The sequence below is a fragment of the Macaca fascicularis genome, chromosome 3, assembly GCF_037993035.2.
Source record: "Macaca fascicularis isolate 582-1 chromosome 3, T2T-MFA8v1.1".
Taxonomy (NCBI): domain Eukaryota; kingdom Metazoa; phylum Chordata; class Mammalia; order Primates; family Cercopithecidae; genus Macaca; species Macaca fascicularis.
This window is the reverse complement of record NC_088377.1, coordinates 2,166,537-2,188,178: the sequence shown is the minus strand read 5'-3', so window position 1 is coordinate 2,188,178 and position 21,642 is coordinate 2,166,537. Positions and strand designations below refer to the sequence as shown.

Sequence of the window (21,642 nt, the reverse complement as noted above, 5' to 3'; positions counted from 1 at the left end):
CACCACAAACTGATTTAAAAGGCAAACTGGCCGGGCGCGGTGGGTCAAGCCTGTAATCCCAGCACTTTGGGAGGCCGAGGAGAGCAGATCACGAGGTTAGGAGATCGAGACCTTCCTGGCTAACACAGTGAAACCCCGTCTCTACTAAAAAATACAAGAAATTAGCCGGGCCTGGTGGTGGGCGCCTGTGGTCCCAGCTACTCGGGAGGCTGAGGCAGGAGAATGGCATGAACCCAGGAGGCGGAGCTTACAGTGAGCTGAGATCGTGCCATTGCACTCCAGTCTGGGCGACACAGCCAGACTGTCTCAAAAAAAAAAAAAAAAAGGCAAAAAGGCAAACTAGGAAACAATCTGAATCTTACAAGAGCTGATATCCCTAATTAAAAAATGCCCGCAAAATCAAATATACAAAGATACGCACACAAGAAAAGAGGGCTGTGTCCACACTAAGCAGGGATTCTCAATCTGGGAAAACTGGAGATTCTAGGGGAATTCATAGATGAGTTTCGGGGTGACACATGAACAAAACATACTGAGCAGAGAAGTCAGACACACTGCCTTCCAACTCGCCCTTCTCCCACACCTTCTGTAACGTGGTGAGATAGAGCTCAGTGCTGGGGTTGACCTGGAAGGAGGTCCTCCAGGTTCCCTAGGGAGCCCCAGGGCTGCTTTCCCGGTCACCAGATCACCCCTGGCTTCCCAGCCTTTCCCTGGGAGTCACAGAGCTATTGGCATCACATTTTCTAGCAACTTCTGCTAACTGGGCACATAATACCATTTTCTTTTTTTGAGACGGAGTCTTGCTCTGTCGCCAGGCTGGAATGCAGTGGCACAATCTCGGATCACTGCAACCTCCGCCTCCCGGGTTCAAGCAATTCTCCTGTCTCAGCCTCCCAAGTAGCTGGGATTACAAGTGCGCACCACCATGCCCAGCTAATTTTTGTATTTTTTTTTTTTTTTTGAGACGGAGTCTCGCTCTGTCGCCCAGGCTGGAGGGCTGTGGCCGGATCTCAGCTCACTGCAAGCTCCGCCTCCCGGGTTCCCGCCATTCTCCTGCCTCAGCCTCCCGAGTAGCTGGGACTACAGGCGCCGCCACCTCGCCCGGCTAGTTTTTTGTATTTTTTTTTTAGTAGAGACGGGGTTTCACCGTGTTAGCCAGGATGGTCTTGATCTCCTGACCTCGTGATCCACCCGTCTCGGTCTCCCAAAGTGCTGGGATTACAGGCTTGAGCCACCGTGCCCGGCCTAATTTTTGTATTTTTAATAGAGACTGGGCTTCATCATATTGGCCAGGATGGTCTCAATGTCCTGACCTCATGATCCACCCGCCTCCGTCTCCCGAAGTGCTAGGATTACAGATGTGGGCCACCGCACCCAGCCCATACTACTATTTTCAAAGAAGCATCGATTTTGCAAGAAGCAAATGAAAACAATGACTTACCCCAACAAACTCCCCAGCGTGCAGAGCTCAATTTACAAAGGGAGGCAGGTGGCAAGATGTTTGTAACTGGGTAGTCCAGACAAGCCTTGTTAGTGTTGCACCAAAGACACTGAAAGAGACCAACATTAAATAAGCGTTAGAAACACAACAGAAAAAACAAAGGAAGAACTGTCCTGGCTCTGCCCACAGCCCAGCAGTGCATCTACTCTGTGGATGGCTGCTATAAAGGCTCAGCCTTCCCCCTCCCACCGTGTCTCTGCCTTCACCCTCACCGCCCTTCAGTCCACACCCAGCACAGCAGCCAGCAGCCCTGTCAGCTCTCCACGGACTCATCAAGGCCCGCGTCACTCACACCTCTTCCACAACTCACCCTACTGAGGCGACGGGGCCTCTGTGCTGCCAACCCCACCTCCTGCTCGCAGCCTCAGCTCAGCCTGCCTGTTCTGCCTGGAGTACTCTCCCCACTGACTGGATGAGCCCTGCCCTGACCAACCGACTGGACACAACCACCTGCTTCCACCCCCTCCTCACCTCCTGTGAGGTGTGCTTCTGTAGACCTCTCCTCCCCGCACGCTGGGCACCCGTGCACATCACTGGCTGAAGCATCCCAAGAACGCAGGACATAGCCTGGCCCATCACAGGCACTCACTGAGTCTGTGATGAATGGACTTTGGTGAGCATGGTCACCGTTTGTAGAAAGGACCATGCTTCCTACCTCTGACCTTCACAAACGCACTAAGTTGCACAACTTGAAAGATGATGCAACTAAGGCTCAGCCTGCCCTAAACCGAGAGCTGGAGAGAAACTCATGGATGCTCGTCTGAGCCCCTCGAACATCAGGTATGAGGCCGCAGTGGTGTGGAGACAACACCACCATACCCGTATGTGTGTGTAAGAGCACAGAGCTGGGCCCAGCACATGCCACGGTGGTACACAATGAGGCCCACAAGCACTCTGTGAGCCAGGCACCGAGCGTGACAGGAAACAGCCTAGCACGCAGGCAGGTGGCACAGGAAGGGGTAAAAGAACTGCCATTCAGGCCGGGCGCAGTGCTCACGCCTGTAATCCCAGCACTTCGGGAGGCCGGGTGGCGGATCACCTGAGTGGGAAGTTCAAGATCAGCCTGACCAATATGGAGAAACCCCGTCCCCACTAAAAACACAAAATAAGCCACGTGTGGTGGTGCATGCCCATAATCCCAGCTACTCCTGAGGCTGAGGCAGGTGAATCGCTTGAGCCCGGGAGGTGGAGGTTGCGGTGAGCCGAGATGGCATCGTTGCACTCCAGCCTGAGCAACAAGAGTGAAACTCGTCTCAAAAGGAAAAAAAAAAAGAACTGCCGTTCGGCAGCAGCTAATGTGCCAGCCCAAGACCAGACCCAAGTCCAGACTGCCTGTTACTTCACATCTCCACATTAACAGTGTTGCTGACTTTTTAATAGGATATAGGATAGAAAGCCTTGACATTTTTGGCCCAGGTTAGGGTGAAAGTCGTTGTCACAAAAAAATATGACAACATCCCCTGGGCTTTCTTTCCCAGGGCGACTTATACAGTGACCACTTTAGTGTCTTGTTTAAGTTGTTTCCAGTGTAACATAACAAGTAACAGTTAAACCCTGTTTATTTTGGTCATTTGGGAGTATCTTAAATTTCAGGGGTTTTGCTTGCAATTAACGATTTTTGGCTAATCCTCCCTTTTCAAATGGCTCAAGTTGTAAATGTCTGATTTTCCATTTTTCCATGACAGTGGTACCATGAGCCAGAGGAGCTCATTGGGAGGACACGGCATTCTCTTCTCTGGTTGTTGTTGTGTTGCTTTTCTGATCGATTAAGTAATATGCACATAGCAAGCAGCTCAGGCAGTAGTGCAGAGACACACAGCCCACCACAGCCTCAGCAGCTCAGAGACACAGCTCATCACAGCCTCAGCAGCAGACACACAGTCTACCACAGCCTCAGGAGAGACACACAGCTCATCACAGCCTCAGTAGCACAGACACACAGCCCACCACAGCCTCAGCAGCAGACATACAGCCCCCCACAGCCTCAGCAGAGACACACAGCCCACCACAGCCTCAGCAGAGACACACAGCCCACCACAGCCTCAGCAGCAGACACACAGCCCACCACAGCCTCAGCAGAGACACACAGCCCACCATAGCCTCAGCAGCAGACACACACAGCCCACCACAGCCTCAGCAACAGACACACACAGCCCACCACAGCCTCAGCAGAAACACACAGCCTACCACAGCCTCAGCAGCACAGACGCACAGCCCACCACAGCCTCAGCAGCAGAGACACACACAGCCCACCACAGCCTCAGCAGCACAGACACACACAGCCCATCACAGCCTCAGCAGCAGACACACAGCCCACCACAGCCTCAGCAGCATGGATACAGCCCACCATAGCCTCAGCAGCACAGACACACACAGCCCACCACAGCCTCAGCAGCAGACACACAGCCCACCACAGCCTCAGCAGAGACACACAGCCCACCACAGCCTCAGCAGAGACACACAGCCCACCATAGCCTCAGCAGCACAGACACACACAGCCCACCACAGCCTCAGCAGCAGAGACACACACAGCCCACCACAGCCTCAGCAGCAGACACACAGCCCACCACAGCCTCAGCAGAGACACACAGCCCACCACAGCCTCAGCAGCACAGACACACACAGCCCACCACAGCCTCAGCAGCAGAGACACACACAGCCCACCACAGCCTCAGCAGCAGACACACACAGCCCACCACAGCCTCAGCAGCAGACACACACAGCCCACCACAGCCTCAGCAGAAACACACAGCCTACCACAGCCTCAGCAGCACAGACACACAGCCCACCACAGCCTCAGCAGCAGAGACACACACAGCCCACCACAGCCTCAGCAGCACAGACACACACAGCCCATCACAGCCTCAGCAGCAGACACACAGCCCACCACAGCCTCAGCAGAGACACACAGCCCAACATAGCCTCAGCAGCACAGACACACACAGCCCACCACAGCCTCAGCAGCAGAGACACACACAGCCCACCACAGCCTCAGCAGCAGACACACACAGCCCACCACAGCCTCAGCAGCAGACACACACAGCCCACCACAGCCTCAGCAGCAGACACACACAGCCCACCACAGCCTCAGCAGCAGACACACACAGCCCACCACAGCCTCAGCAGCAGACACACACAGCCCACCACAGCCTCAGCAGAAACACACAGCCTACCACAGCCTCAGCAGCACAGACACACACAGCCCACCACAGCCTCAGCAGCAGACACACAGCCCACCACAGCCTCAGCAGCAGAGACACACACAGCCCACCACAGCCTCAGCAGCACAGACACACACAGCCCATCACAGCCTCAGCAGCAGACACACAGCCCACCACAGCCTCAGCAGCAGACACACAGCCCACCACAGCCTCAGCAGCACAGACACACACAGCCCATCACAGCCTCAGCAGCACAGACACACATAGCCCACCACAGCCTCAGCAGAGACACACAGCCCACCACAACCTCAGCAGCAGAGACACACACAGCCCACCACAGCCTCAGCAGCAGACACACAGCCCACTACAGCCTCAGCAGCACAGACACACACAGCCCACCACAGCCTCAGCAGCACAGACACACACAGCCCACCACAGCCTCAGCAGCACAGACACACACAGCCCACCACAGCCTCAGCAGCAGACACACAGCCCACCACAGCCTCAGCAGCATGGATACAGCCCACCACAGCCTCTGTTGCAACATGCAGGGTCCTCTTGAGGCCTCCCAGGCACAGACACCTCCTTCCAGAAACCTCCTGTGTGCCCAAGACCACGCCCACGCAGGCCTGGAGCTGGCTGCGAGGCAAGCGGCCCCCTTCACTGCCCTGTCTGGGTCAGAACTGGAGTCAGGCCTTTAGCCCTTCTGGACTGGCCCCACCCACGATGACCTGGGCAAGTCCCTCGGTCCTGCCTCATCCACGAGACGGCTGCCATCACCACACCCTGCCCGGGGTGGTGAGGGTTACACAGGGCACCACGGCAAAAACACGCTCTAGGCTACAAAGCCACATACGATAGTCAGCTGTGTTTAAGGCTGAAATGACTTCCAGTGGAAAAACCCAGAGACTAAAAAGAAGCACCATCTAGAAAATACACCAGGACCAGGGCATTGGAGCAAGTTCAACACCACCAATGTCAAGATCTGAAACTACAGAAACAGCGTCTGTCAATTTTTTTTTTTTTTTTTGAGACGGAGTCTTGCTCTGTTGCCCAGGCTGGAGTGCAGTGGCGCGATCTCAGCTCACTGCAAGCTCCGCCTCCCGGGTTCACACCATTCTCCTGCCTCAGCCTCCCGAGTAGCTGGGACTACAGGCGCCCGCCACCGCGCCCGGCTAATTTTTTGTATTTTTAGTAGAGACGTAGTTTCACCGTGTTAGCCAGGATGGTCTCGATCTCCTGACCTTGTGATCCGCCTGCCTCGGCCTCCCAAAGTGCCGGGATTACAGGTGAGTCACCATGCCCGGCCCATCTTTCAATTTTTAATCAGCAAATGCAAGTATCCAGTTAAGTCCCACAAACTGACAAGATGTGTCTCAAACCTACGCCACTGTCTCGTGCAGGAAGAACTGTTTTTTGAGAATATGGCTCACGCCACATCTTTCCCAGCCTCCTCATGTCCTCAAACCTCACTGTCGGGAAAAGGAAGCCTCACCCTGCAGTTCTCAACGCTTGCTAAACCCCTGACTGGAAGGGGCAGGGGGTGGCCTCTCAGGAATCCTGAGAAAAAGGCCTCACAGGATGCTGTTTTCTGCCTAACCACTTCCACTCGCCGCAGGCCTTCCCTCAGGTTTCCCACGCTGACTTCATGGTGCTGCGAGGAGACGTGGGTGCTGCTGAACCAAGGGCTGCGCAGTAAGGCAAGCCTAAGAGGTGCCAGCCAGGCTGGCCTGAGAGCAGGTCACCACGCAGAGAAAGCCAAAGGACCCTGTTCACACATCTTTAACAAGACCTGCACTGTGACGCTGCTTCCCCACCATGCGTGCTCCTTCTCCCAGGCGGACATCTGCATCAGACTCCATTGGGAAGGTACCCCAGGGAGTCTTGGGCCCCACCCCACGCCGTGGAGGCTCAGGGAACTTTGCTCTAGACCGCTAGCCTCTTGTTGAAGGGCACACAGTATTTAAAAGACCCAGGGACAAAATCCAAACCTGAGCCCCAGATCACGACCAGAGAGTGCTATGGACAGCCTGGCGCACCTGCCCAGAGGGCTGGTGCCTTTCTCTCCTTGCTCTGCCCCTTCCAATCCTGTGTGAGGAGCTCAGAAAGCAGTCTCTGCTGCAGCCCCTGATAGCCTGGGAAACACGGGCTCCCAGCCTTAGGGTGCAGCTTTACGGACAGCCCAATTTCTCGCTAGGGGCCTCGTGAGGAAGGCTGACCGCAGTGCTGAGCACGCAGTGTGGCCCCGTATGCACAGGAGTGAAATCACGGACACTGGCCATGCTCAGACAGTAACTGCAGTTTTCAGGAGAAGGTTTGATATTCCTGAAAGGGCTGAAGTAACATTTAGTAACTATTCAAAAAACCATCCCCCCAAATCCCAAACAACAGAGCCCTCCACACATCCCGGCGGCTCCCTGGACCTAGAGAAAGCCCGTGTGGCCTTTGGACGGTTTGGACGGCACTCCAGTTTCTAGTCCGCGTGCTACTTACGGAGACGTTCTTCAGGCACTCTTCACAGGTTTTGTTTGTGTTCTGAGAACAAGCTGCAGGAAACAGGCAAGAGACAAGTCAGTCACTGAGAATCAGGCAGTGTAAATATTTGTCCAGAAGGGCAGGGTGGGCACCAGTGAGGGGCGTAGCACTAAGAACCTCTGATCTGGAATTAGCAAAGGTCCTCTTCCTGAGCCCTGCTGGTAACAAGCCTTCTTCAAGGCATCTGGAACGAGTGTTCAGGAATCCCGCGGCAGGCAGGGCACCAAGAGCATAAACACGCAGCTCCTGTCCGCGAGGGCTCTTCCGGGAGAGAAGAGTCCCAACACAGAGGGCGGTGTTTCAGATCCCTCTGCGAGAGGAGGTGCGCCCTGCGGTTGTGTAATCACTAGCCACGAACCCGCTGGGACCTTCCGCTCATCAGCACATACTCTTTTGGTAACCCAAGAGCCTCCATCCAAGGCCACAGCAATGCCAGCAACACTGCCAAGCAGCACACTTGTGTCTTCGGACTCACCTACAGATCTCATGTGACAAAGCAAGGTCTCAGTCCCCTGACAGCCTCACCCCAGACTGGGCTAAGCTCCCTGTACCGAGGGAGAGGCCCGGTGCGCCAGCCTGCTCCAATCATGCAGAACACCCTGGGATTCTGCCCGCTACTCACAGCACTGCTCCTAAGGAAGGGGTCCAACTCCACGCAGCCAACAGCTCTGGAACTCAAGCCAATCAGAAGCAAGAGCGATGGCATGAATAACTTCCAACACGCAACCAAGCTGACTGCCTACTCCCCCAATCCCGTCTCTCACACACACACACACGCTGACTGCCTACTCCCCCAATCCCGTCACACACACACACACACACACACACACACACACGATGATTGCCTACTCCCCCAATCCCGTCACACACACACACACACACACACACACACACACACACGCTGACTGCCTACTCCCCCAATCCCGTCACACACACACGCACACACACACACACACACACACACGATGATTGCCTACTCCCCCAATCCCGTCACACACACACACACACACACACACGCTGACTGCCTACTCCCCCAATCCCGTCACACACACACACACACACACACACACACACGCTGACTGCCTACTCCCCCAATCCCGTCTCTCACACACACACACACACGCTTACTGCCTACTCCCCCAATCCCGTCACACACACACACACACACACACACACGATGATTGCCTACTCCCCCAATCCCGTCTCACACACACACACACGATGATTGCCTACTCCCCCAATCCCGTCTCACACACACACACACACACACACACACATGCTGACTGCCTACTCCCCCAATCCCGTCTCTCACACACACACACACGATGATTGCCTACTCCCCCAATCCCGTAACACACACATACACACACACACGCTGACTGCCTACCCCCCCAATTCCGTAACACACACATACACGTGCTGACTGCCTAACTCCCCCAATCCCGTCACACACACACACACACACACACACACTGACTGCCTACTCCCCCAATCCCATAACACACACACACACACACAGACTGCCTACCCCCCCAATTCCGTAACACACACACACACACGTGCTGACTGCCTAACTCCTCCAATCCCATCACACACACACACACACACACACACACACACACACGCTGACTGCCTACTCCCCCAATCCTGTCACACACACACACACACACACAGCTGACTGCCCACTCCAATCCTGTAACACACACACATACACACACAAAGCTGACTGCCTAATCCCCCAATCCCATCACACACACACACACACACACACACACACACACAAAGCTGACTGCCTACTCCCCCAATCCCGTAACACACACACACACACACACACAAGCTGACTGCCCACTCCTACAATCCTGTAACACACACACACACACAAAGCTGACTGCCTACTCCCCCAATCCCATAACACACACACACACACTGTGCACGCTGAAAAGAGCTCTGTGCTCACCACCAGTCACTAGAGAAATGCAAATTAAAACTCCAACGAGAGATGACTACACACCCACCAGAGTGGCTAAAATTAAAGAGAATGACAATAGCAAATGTTGGCAAGGATGCACAGCAACAGAACTCTCACACAGTGTTGGAAGTGTAAATGGCTCAATAATTTGCAAAGAAGGTCTGGCAGCTGCTCCTAAACAAACATGCCACCACCTATGACTCAGCAATCCCACTCTTAGTATTTCATCCAGAAGAGAGGGAGCCCGCATCCACAGACGGACCTGCGCAGGAACGCCCTGTGACAGCCCCAAGTGAACACAGCCCAGATGTCACTCTGTAGGAGGGTGGACAGACAGACTGGAACACTCACACAATACCAGCAGGGCATCAAGAATAGCAAACATGCCGCTCCCGGATGAAGGGATCTTTGGAAAAGGCATTCCAAACACAAAAGGCTGATTTCTGTGTCTCTCCTTTAGAGGTGAGCTATGTGGCTGTGCAATCACTAACACTGTTCAGCGATGAAAAGAAATGAACTGGTCTGTGTAAAACACGGATGAGTCTGAAGCACATCATGTGAAAGACGCCTTCCGCAAAAGACCCTATCGTGTAATTTTGTGGCCATGTTGCTCTAGAAAAGGTGAGACTCACCTATGGAGGGAGGGGGGCAATGGCTGCCTGGGGGCAGCCATGTATGGGGGAGGTTGAATCTTCCAGATCGAGGGTCTGTCTCGGTCCCGGCTATATGGGTGTAACTCACTGAACAGCACAATTAAGTTTCCCACATTTCCCTGTATGAAAAATGTATCTCAAAAGAAAAAACAAGACAACTCTGAACTCTGGTCCCTGACAAGCACAGTGAAGGCAGAAGAGCACGCTCACGTCTGTGACTGACGCTCACGTCTGTGACTGACGCTCACGTCTGTGACTGACGCTCACGTCTGTGACTGACGCTCACGTTGTGACTGACGCTCACGTCTGTGACTGACGCTCACATCTGTGACTGACGCTCACGTCTGTGACTGACGCTCACGTTGTGACTGACACATCTGTGACTGACGCTCACGTCTGTGCCTGACACTCACGTCTGTGCCTGACACTCAAGTTGTAACTGACACTCATGTCTGTGACTGACACGTTGTGACTGACGCTCACGTCTGTGACTGACGCTGACGTCTGTGCCTGACACTCACGCAGAAGTGGAAGGCTGTGGAGACACCTGGACAAATGCAACACAGCAAAGCGTGGCGACACGCCTGAGGTAGCGGGTACACAAGCGCGCACCACAAAATCCTTCAGCTTTGCTGTACACGTGAAGAGTTTCATGATGAAATGGAGGGAAAAGAGCTTCAGCTTTAACTTACAATTTCACTCATTATGTTTACCAAGAGGGACTAATAACACATCAAGTCCATTGTTGGGATCCTTCTATTTAACAGTGTAGTTATACACTCCACTTTTCTAAATAAATCTCCACTTTATTTGAAATGAAAGCACATTTTGTCACATGTTCTACAGCAATTATCACTAAGTAGTACTTTTTTCAGAGTCTCTAGGGGTGTGCTAGTCAGTTTATGTAGAAGTTTATTTTAAGCCACTTTAGATACTTGAAACAACAGGTTGTATTCAGCCCCAGGGAGGTAAAGAAAATTGGCAACCAGTGAAAAGCCTTAATTTCTGAAATCACTGCTGAGAGGCAGGGTTACAGGGTACTTTGATAAGAACAGCACTGCTGACATTTCGAAGTCCCCAGTGACTTGGCACTGTGGGAAGAAGGAGGAACGGTGGGCTGATGGTGGGCACAGACCCCCGTGGTGTTGCAATGTGACGGGCACCATGATGAACTCTTGGTTTTAAAATTCAACTCCCAGCTCTGTCCACTGAAAGGACAACACTCAGCAGCAGACGTGTATCCTTGGTGCCCAGCTCTTGGTTTCTAGATGCTGTTCCCCACCAGCAGGAAGCAGAGCTCCTCGGAGAAATGGCTGATTCCAGAAGTGGGGCAGAAAGTGCACAAGCTGAGCCACAGACAGTGTGCAGTGCCTGAGAGTGGCATGGACAGGAACGAATGGCTAGAGGATCCAGAAGCCAGTCTGGAGGGAGTCTTTCTGGCCAAATCTGGGCCAATTGAACATCAAAATAAATGATAACAGTCATGAACTCTAACCCCTAGAATCCATACTGACGTGAAATAAAGAGAAGGCCGAGTGGCAAACGCTGAAGAAATGATGAGTTGAGAAGACTCCATTTTACAATCATCACAGCCAACACTAACGCAGGCAAGAATTCCCCGAAGATGCCAAGTCCACTGGGTCTGCCCCCGAAGATGTCAAGTCCACTGGGTCTGCCTGTGGACTGACAAGATAGTCTCAAAGCACCTCCCCACAGGTGAGTCATTACTCAGGGGGAGAAGGTGGCACCTTCCAAGAGATCAGTTATCCCCACCATAACCCAGAACAACACGATGATGGGACAAAGTGACAGCATGTGCCCCCCACGGAGGACACTGAGAGGACAGAATCACTGCGCCATGCTCCTGCCAAAGCGTACCTGAATCGAATAAAAGGAAACACCCGGTAAGACCCACTGAGGGTCCTTCCACAAACTGGCTTTCTGAAAACAAAGAAGAACTATTCTAGATCAGTGGAGATTAAAGAGACACAACGATTAAATGCAACTTGTGGTCCTGGATCTCAGCGGGTAGGAACAGGACATTGTTGGGGTAACTGGTAAAATTTGTACCAGATTGGAGGTTAAATCAGGTATTCAATGATATCATATCAATGTTACATGTCTAGCTTTTGATAATTATATAAATTTTAGTTATGTAGAAGAACAGCCTCCTTCTTAGGAGATAAACTCTGAAGAATGTAGGGATAAAGGTCACAATAGTAACTTACTCCCAAATGGTTTGGTCAAAATAACAACAGGCAATACAATTGTGATTTGTCAATTTACAATACATTTTTAAAATATGAGTAGAGATGGAGTCTTGCTATGTCACCCAGGCTGGTCTTGAACTCCTGGCCTCCAGCAATCCTCCCACCTCGGCCTCCAAAAATGCTGGGATTACAGGTGTGAGCGACTGTGCCCAGCTGAACCAATTTTTTTTTTTTTCGGAGATGGAGTCTTACTCTGTCGCCCGGGCTGGAGTGCAGTGGTGCAATCTGGGCTCACTGCAAGCTCCGCCTCCTGGGTTCATGCCATTCTCCTGCCTCAGCCTCCAGAGTAGCTGGGACTACAGGCACTTGCCACCACGCCCGGCTAATTTTTTGTATTTTTAGTAGAGATGGGGTTTCACTGTGTTAGCCAGGATGTTCTTGATCTCCTGACCTCGTGATCCACCCGCCTTGGCCTCCCAAAGTGCTGGGATTACAGGCGTAAGCCACCACACCTGGCCTGAACCAATTTTTAAAAATAAAACACAATTTTATTATAAACTTAAAAAATAACAAGGAGATCTACAGAGAGAGTGCTAAGGCAAACGGAGTCAATGTTGAGAACAGAAGGGCATCCAGGACTTCACTGCACTATTCCTTCAACTTTCTGCACCTCTGAGGTCTTTCTAAACACAACCTGGGCAAGGAGACACAGGGCACGCCCACTGGAGTCCTTCCTGAAAAGTCATCTACCAGGAAGGGTGCGTGTGCTTCCTCTCCTCAGCCCTACAGTGGCTACAAGCGACAGGGATGATGCCGTTCTCGGTCATGCGGATTTTCATTTTTAAAGCTTCTTTCTGGTAACTAGGTCTTGTGTGAACTACAAGAACTGAGCTCCAAAACACATACCATCAACTCCATGTACCCCCAGACCTCTGGATTACCGGTCAGTCTGAGTCAGCGGAGAGGCATGAGAGGAAGAGGGAGAGAAAAACCACCCAACATTCCTCCTGCTCCCAGCAGGCCAAGAACAGGGCGGGCTTTCAATAAGGGGGAAAACACCAATGTTTACAGTCCTTATGAAAATAACATCAAAGGCCGGGCGCAGTGGCTCAAGCCTGTAATCCCAGCACTTTGGGAGGCCGAGACAGGCGGATCACGAGGTCAGGAGATCGAGACCATCCTGGCTAACACAGTGAAACCCTGTCTCTACTAAAAAATACAAAAAACTAGCCGGGCGAGGTGGCGGGCGCCTGTAGTCCCAGCTACTCGGGAGGCTGAGGCAGGAGAATGGCGGGAACCTGGGAGGCGGAGCTTGCAGTGAGCTGAGATCCGGCCACTGCACTCCAGCCCGGGCGGCAGAGACTCTGTCTCAAAAAAAAAAAAAAAAAAAAAAAAACATCAAAGATGGGAAAAGGTCATTCTACTCTGTCCTTTGAAAACACATCATCTTGCATAGGAAGAAAAGAAAGGCCAGGTGCAGTGGCTCACGCCTGTAATCCCAGAACTTTTGGAGGCCGAGGTGGGTAGATCACCTGAGGTCAGGAGTTCGAGAGTGGCCGGGCCAACATGGCGAAACTCCATCTCTACTAAAAATGCGAAAATCAGCCGGGCGTGATGGCACGTGCCTGTAATCCCAGCTACTTGGGAGGCTGAGGCAGGAGCATCACTTGAACCTGGGAGGCGGAGGTTGCAGTGACCTGACATCATGCCACTGGACTCCAGCCTGGGCAACAGGGCAAGACTCCACCTCAAAAAAAAAAAAAAAAAAAAAGAAAGGCATGAATCATTTGTTACTGCTTCAGAGATAAGCAGTGTTTATTTCTCTAAGAGATCACCATCTCTTATCACATCACAAGATACAGAAAAACCATGTGCTAGAAAACCAGAGATAAAAACTGCCCTTGTGTTGCTTGAGTCTAACACTGAATGTGACTGCCCTGACTTCTGAGGTCCTATGACTGCAAGGCTTCAACTTACACTCCATTTATCAATTTTTAAAGACCTTTCAGTCTTATTTGTTTTTAAAATTAAAGGAAAAAAAAAAGTTTTCTTCTGTCAGGATACACCAATCCTCCATGACCCATTTGAGTGCTTTCCTGAAGTTTCAGGTGAGTCAATAAACGCACTAAGCACAAAGGAACACATCAGCAAGTGTTAAGTATTTCCTCGTCATGCTCCTGTCACACAGCAGGCCACACGCTGCAGTCTCCAGGCTGCAGTTCTCATCAGAACCAACAGCCAAAGAGGCATGGTGCCCACTCTGCACTGGGACAGAGGCATGAAGACCAACTACATTGTCAATTCCAGGTGAGAAAAGAGGGCAGATATGGAGACAAAAAACGTTCTTGCAAATTCCACTATTTCAAAACAAAGAGTTGAAGATTAATAGTATATATCAACGCTGTGAACCCTGTGTACACTGTAGCACTCTGTGAAGTTAGAAAGCCATGCTTCTCAGAGTGATGGGCCGACTACAGATACCCCTTTCCACATCAGGAGGCCCCACTGTAAGGAGCGGCTGGGTGGCACCTACCACCTCAGGGACCTGCACTGGCCACACTGCTCCAGCCCTCAGACAGTAGTCCGAACTCCTTTTTGGGGTCGTCTTTCCTCCAGATGAAGCTCTTGGATTGAGTCTGACCCCATACATAAATAAAGTGGGGTCCAAAAGCCCTATCCAGGTTTCTTTAACTTCAAGAATCTTGCTCCAAAGATCTTCAATACACCATGGGTTCTTAATGTCTCTCCTCCATCAAAACACATAAAAAGATGCTTAAAAGTGTTGGATTTGGATTGGTATAATGTATTCTTTAAATTCACACAGTGTCCTTGTAAAGAAGACAAAATGTTTTAAACATTAGTATTGTGGTCACATTCCTGTAACTATGACAAGCAGTAAAAAATCTCACACTAAGCAAGTACTCTGTGGGAAGATGCGAGTTCTCCAAGCTATAAATAGGCCCTCTCTCCAAGGACAAGGGGCACGCAGACACCACGGGCGCCTGGGCAGTGAATGCCAACATGACGTGGCACCATTCTTCCTATTTCAAGGGGTCCCCAGTAAGAGAAACAACAGTTCACCCACCGGGACTTGGAGATTACTCTAAGTGGAAGTAACCAAGAGTGGTCTCCTAGAGGAGAAGGAAGTGCTTTTCAGCTGACACACCGAATGGCAGTTCTGGATTAATTCCCAAACTGTCCACTCCACTTGTCCACACCCATCTCTGCACCCTTCAGAAGTGCAGAGTAGAAGGAATCACAGTAGTCAAACAAAAACCTCAGGGTGGCTTTCGTAACACTCCCACTTTAACAATGCAAGCAAACACACCCCCGAGCCACTGATACGAGTTTCAAGTGAATCACACACTCTCCCGGCAAACGCCCATTCCGTTTCTTGAAACGTATTCATTGCACATTTGTGCTTAGAACTCAATGTGGGCCAAAAGTTCCCAGTACAGTACCACTGGCCTCCTTGATTAACAAACTTCAAGGCAGCTGCATTGCTAACGTCACAAACACTAAGTACACATGGAAACAGATAAGAAGAAACACAAATAACCCCGCACTGGAATAAACATTCCATAAGGTCACAAAAAGAAAAAGTGCTCTACTATGCTTAGCAGACCCTGACAGAGCCTGGGCTAACATGAGTTGAGAAAAGTATTAGCCCCTCAAGCTGGGCCCAGGTCAACCCTAATTGTAAGGGTCAGGAAACTGAAGTTAAGGTGGCACTATTCCCCACCACTAGTGGTCCCCTGGAAACTCCAAACACGGAAACCAGCATGACATTCTGAAACAGGTCCAACCATGACACTCTCCAGCTTAGAACCTGCTGGATTTTCCCGCAGCCCACCAGGTCCTGGAGGCCCAGCCCCACAGGAAGCCACTCTCTATAAACACTCCCGGTTTCTGGAACTCTGAGTCTCCTGTCACGCACTTTCCTCCACTAGCACTCCTCCAGCCCCCGCGCCCTCACTGCTTCTTTCTTGGTCAGCCTCCCGGGGACTCAGCTCCTCTAGGACAGAAGCTATGTCTGTCGGTCACCACTGTGGCCGCAGGGCCTGGTGCAGATGGGATAAACGAATGAAGAATGCCACCTGCGGGTCTGGACAGCGTAGACCCGCAATCAGCTTGCTTCAAAATCAGATGCTACAGCCTGGTTTTGGAGAAGCCTTCCTTTCTGAGGCATAAGATAAGTGCGAGCGTTCGCTGCTGTGCATGGAACTGTGGCCCGGAGGGAGCGGCGGCGTGAACGCCGGCAACTGCAGAGACACGCCGGCCGCGGCCCCCATCACCCTCCAGGGGCCTGGGGCCGCCATCCCGACCTGCACCCGACCAGCTGTGCGACCTCGAGCACGTCGTGAGCCGCCATCCCGGCTCGGGATCGAACCCGAGGAGAGCTGTCTGAGGTCTCAGTGAGGCTAAGAGAGGCCGCAGGTGCCAAGAGTGCCGCCTGCCGAGCGAGGGCCAACCCGCCGCCACGCGCGAGGAGAGGCCGCAGAGACTGGACAAAACAAAAAGACAAAGACAAAGGCGGCTCTTCCCCGGCCCGCGCCCCAGCCGTGACGGCAGCTCCCGCGGCCGCCAGACCGGCGTGACCCTCGAGAAGCCGCCGCCTGGGCAGTGCCTGCGACCGTGGGCCTAGGCCGCCCGCCGAGCCCAGCGCCCAGGCCGCGACCCCGACCCGGACCCGGACTCCGACCCCGACCTGGACCCACCAGCCGCCCCGCCCCCTTCGCGGCCCCGCCCGCCCCGGCGCCCTCACCGGCTCCGAGAGGCTCCTGCGCGGCGGCCACCGGGATGAGCAGCAGGAGTAGCGCGGCGCCACCGAGGGGCAACCTCCAGTACGGCGTCGGCCCGCGGGCCACTCCGGGAGCCATGGTCGGCGGTCGCTCCGTCGGTCAGGGGCTCGTTATAACTCCGACTACAGCACAAGCTGTCTCTGCCAGAAAGAGCCGCGGCGCCGGAAGTGGACCTGCGGGGCGGGGCCACGCGACTGCGCAGCCTCAAAAAGCAGCTCGCTCCGCCCCCTCGCCATCCGGCCCGCCTCCCGGCGCGGCTGAGGTTCAGTGCGCCTGCGCGATGGAGGAACGGCGCCCGGTAGTGAGGAGAGCGGCTGAGGCTCAGTGCGCCTCCGTGGCGCGGGTGGGCGAGGAGTGACCGAGGGGCCCGCCGCGGCTCCTGCGCCTGCGCGGCGGGGACGGGCGGCCGGCTGAGAGGCGTGGCTGAGCGCGGTGCTTCGGTGGCGGAGGTGACGGCGGCCTCCATCCTAAAGGGCTACGGGCGTCCCGGACGACGGCCCCAGGCCCTGCTCACGCTGCTCTCAAGTGAGACCTGGAGGAGACGCGGGTGGGCCCTCGTAGTCCGCGCCGGTGCCCGCGCTCCACACCGCGGCTTCCCGCGCTGGGCTCCCGCGGATGTCCGCGTGGGGTGTTTCGGGGATTTATTTATTTTTGTACGTTAACCGCACTGGAAGCGGCCCCAAAATAGGCTGAAACGTGTAGTGCTGAAGCTGCCACCTAAATTCCCGAGAGAGGCGCCGTTTCTCCTCCCTGGCTTCTCGCCGACGCCCTCGCTGCTCGGTTGATGAAAGGACTAAATGGTGACGGACATTTTTAAGGCGACTTAAGAAATGGCAAAAATACATTTAGAGGCGTGAACCTGAACACAGTCTGCCGCTTTAAGCCCCACGAGAGCCGGGGCCGCCCGCTCCCGTGCGCCCGCAGCTCCTTTCTCGGGTCCGGGATTCTCTGGTGCCAGGGACGGAAACCTCCTGCCTTCTTGGTTCATGACCCTTGTAGATGAACTTCCCCTGTTTTCTGCACTGCTTAGACCAGAAGACGGGAAGCCGTGACTGCCGCACCCTCTGACGGGTTAAATGTACCCTTCCCCGAAACAGGCACTGCCCGTCACCCATCAAACGCCGTGACTGCGCCCACCTCGTAGGAAGGACGCCGCGATCCTGCTAAAAGCCCCTCGGCCTCTGCCTGCCCGAGGGCACCCTTCCCCTGCCTGCTTCCGAGGGCGGACTCCATTCCTCTGGAGTTGGTGTTTCCGGGTGGGCCAGCCTCCAACCACCTTTGAATAAACCCCCCTTACATTAGATTCTGACTCTGTGTGATTTTAGGTTGGGATCTGGGCGCCTGCAGATGGGCCCGAAGCCAGCCTCCTGTGATCCGAGCCACTTCTCTGGCACTCGGAGCGCTGGCACCCGCGGAGCGGCCTTGGCTCACCCGACCGCCTGGGAACTGATCGGGGTCTCTGGCAGCCTCCCAGGGCTGAGGTTCAGACTGTTCCGTCTACCCAGGTCCACACCTGATGGGGCTGGAGTTGAAGCTTGGTTTTAACGCAAAGAGTCAGCTGTTGGCAGGTGTGTGGTTACACTGCCCTTCGACGTTAAGGTTTTGTTCGTCTTGCTAAAGTTTGCAACCTTTTTTCTCCTTCAAATTTGGAGAAGGGGAAAACAGTTTCTCTTTGAAAAGAAGAAACGAATCGTGGCTTAAGCAAAATTTGTAATCTTTAAAACTGGCCAGGCTCTGGAGCTGAGTTCAAGTGACATGTCTAAACTTTCTTCTTGAGTGACCAGATTTTCCCTTACAGGCTTTTGTCACTTAAGAAAACTCATGTTATAGACAATCGTCCATCCAAAACCAAGTCTTTCTCCTTCAGGAGGGACCCATCTTTGGCAACTGCAGCTGGATTCCTGCGCAGTGCTTATGGCGCCACCTCTTGTCATGTTTAGAAAAATGGTCTCACATAACTTGAGAAAAAACAAAATTTCAGTGACCAAAGCTGGGTACCCTTGGAATACCAAGCTCATTTACTTGTTTGCTCAATTGGAAAACGCTGGCTCTAGGATCACACAGAATCTTTGGGAGAGTATTTTTTATGGTATTTGGAAGCATCCAAAAGAAGTTCTAATAAAGGTATTTCTTTATGAGAGAAAAACAAAAATTATCTAAAATAATTTCTGAATTTAAAAAGACTACTGAAATTTCTCCCCCTCCTTCCTCAACTCCTTCTCTTTATCTTTTATTGTCTGAATGCACTACCTTGCCCAGACCCACCTTTCTTCCCCCTCCTCCTTCTCCTGTTCTGAGGCCATTTCTCAAACAGCCAGTGTCTGATAGGGGACAACTACGTGCCCCAGTTAATCAGTTATGGTCAAAGGTAGAACTTAAAAGTATAATCAAGGAATTTCTTGATGCTCACCAGGACCCTACTGGTTTTTCTAGAGAATTTAAATACCTGAGTGTGTGACCCTGGCTCTACTTTGGGAAAAATAATTTTTTTTTTTTTTTTTTTTTGAGACCGAGTCTCGCTCTGTTGCCCAGGCTGGAGTGCAATGGTGCAGTCTTGACTTACCGCAACCTCTGCCTCCCAGGTTCAAGCGACTCCTCTGCCTCAGCCTCCCAAGCAGCTGGGACCACAGGCACGCACCACCATGCCCGGCTAATTTTTGTATTTTTAGTAGAGACGGGGTCTCGCCATATTGGCCAGGCTGGTCTCGAACTCCTGACCTTGTGATCCGCCTGCCTCGGCCTCCCAAAGTGCGGGGATTACAGGCGTGAGCGACTGCGCTGGGCCATAAAAATTATTTTAAATAGTTAACACAAGTTCTCATTGCTGACATAAGCTCTTGCTGATACAGCAGCCGCATTGTCTGTAATAAATTCCACCTTGTTACAAGGTTCCATTCCTTGGAGTCAAAAAAAATTCAAAGGGTAGGTATCACTAATACTCCTGTAATGGCAAGTAAATCTCAGCCTATAACTTTTCAACTAGGTCCTTTACAAGGGACTCACATTTTCCTTCTGGTTCTCTCAGCTACCATCCATCTTATAAAAAGAGACTTCTTAGAATTATAATACCCACATTTTTTTTCTCCCGAAGGGGGACAACGTATTTAGAATTAGATGAGAAAGCTGAGTTACTAGACATAAAAAAAGTTTCAAAATCTAACCCATTTGCAATCCATATTGCCCTAGAAGACACTGAATTATTGAATAATGAAGAATTACAAAACCTACTAAAGGCAGTACTTAATCAAATATGATCAGAGTCTTCCACTGATACTGGAAGAATCCTCTTGGCTACCCTGATCAAAGTATTTTACTGTAGTGGACTTTTGTAGCACATCCTTTAGTAGTTCTGTGGATGAAAGTATTGATTTCTCTTTACCTTTACTTGGGAAGGCAGACGATACACACAGACAGCTATACCCAGGGCCACACTGAGAGCCCAACTGACGCAAAAACTGTTCTTTTAGATACTGACTTGTTCCTTTTATTTTTATTTTATTATTATTTTTTTTTTGAGACGGAGTCTCGCTGTGTCGCCCAGGCTGGAGTACAGTGGCCGGATCTCAGCTCACCGCAAGCCCCACCTCCCGGGTTTATGCCATTCTCCTGCCTCAGCCTCCCGAGTAGCTGGGACTATAGGCGCCCGCCACCTCGCCCGGCTAGTTTTTTGTATTTTTTAGTAGAGACGGGGTTTCACCGTGTTAGCCAGGATGGTCTCGATCTCCTGACCTCGTGATCCGCCTATCTCGGCCTCCCAAAGTGCTGGGATTACAGGCTTGAGCCACCGCACCCGGCTTTTTTTTTTTTTTTTTTTTTTTGATGGAGTTTTGCTCTTGTTGCCCAGGCTGGAGTGCCTCACTGCAACCTCTGCCTCCTGGGTTCAAGGGATTCTCCCGCTTCAGCCTCCTGAGTAGCTGGGATTACAGGCATGCGCCACCACACCTGGCTAATTTTGTATTTTTAGTGGAGACAAGAGTTTCTCCATGTTGGTCAGGCTGGTCTTGAACTCCTAACCCCAAGTGATCCGCCCATCTCGGCCTCTCAACATGTTGGAATTACAGGCCTGAGGCACTGGGCCTGGTCTTTTGACTTGTTCTTAAAAAAAAAAAAAAGTATTACAATACATGGGCAGTTTACTCCTCTGCTCAGAAGATGAGCAAGCTTTTATAGAAGACGGGATACATTCATTACAACAGCCTAAGGGGACATAAAATTTCTAAAGAAAAACTTCAGTTTTATAAAAAACAAAGTACTTGGGCCACTTATTATCTAAAGAAGGACTTTCTATTAATCTAGATAGACTGAAAGGAATTTTAGCTTTCCACCACCAATAACCAGTAAACAAAAGGGTTTGGGGGACTGGCAGGATATTATAGAAATTGGATTCCAAACTTTTCTTTAAAGCTCAGTCCTTATGTGCGCGCTTAAAACAGAACATGCCAGGACTTTAGAGTCGGCAGAAGAAAATCCACCAACATTCGAAATGATCAAATGTGACCTTGCTAATGCTCCGCCTTTGGGACGTACAAATTATAACCTTCCATTATTATTTGTATAATACATGAAAGTGGTGGAGATGCTTTAGGGGTTCCTAAAACACCATGTAAAAATGTTTATTTAGAAACAGAATGCTTGTTCCCTGGTGCTGCAAAGAAACAGCATTCGAACATAAATTTAATCCTCTCAGCAAGGCCATTTTTACTTTCTGCAGAAAGCGTGCTCATCGCAGATGGAACAATGGCGAAAGCACACCTGAACAAAAGAGGGAAGCAATTTTTATCCCTGATGTAGTTTGTCCCTGCTACTGTGTT

At 51.9% G+C, this 21,642-nt stretch overlaps 1 protein-coding gene and 1 long non-coding RNA gene across 3 annotated transcripts in view; one reads left to right on the top strand and one right to left on the bottom strand.

The window, feature by feature from the left end:
- Nucleotides 1-16,973, bottom strand: part of PTTG1IP (PTTG1 interacting protein) — a 28,687-nt gene extending 11,714 nt beyond the window's left edge. Inside the window, exons 1-3 of one of the 2 annotated variants that reach the window (XM_005548525.5) lie at nt 16,795-16,973; nt 7,156-7,208; nt 1,442-1,550 (exon numbers count right to left, since the gene is read on the bottom strand). In XM_005548525.5, the coding sequence (XP_005548582.3) occupies nt 1,442-1,550; nt 7,156-7,208; nt 16,795-16,909 (277 nt within the window). In that variant the 5' untranslated portion in view covers nt 16,910-16,973. The remainder of the gene's footprint in view (nt 1-1,441; nt 1,551-7,155; nt 7,209-16,794) is intronic. The other variant, XM_015446752.4, reaches the window with a different exon arrangement.
- Nucleotides 16,974-17,097: 124 nt separating this feature from the next.
- LOC135969988 (uncharacterized) lies at nt 17,098-18,983 on the top strand. The gene is made up of 2 exons (XR_010585310.1): nt 17,098-17,356; nt 17,929-18,983. It is a non-coding gene; the product is annotated as an uncharacterized lncRNA (long non-coding RNA).
- Nucleotides 18,984-21,642: the final 2,659 nt, after the last annotated feature.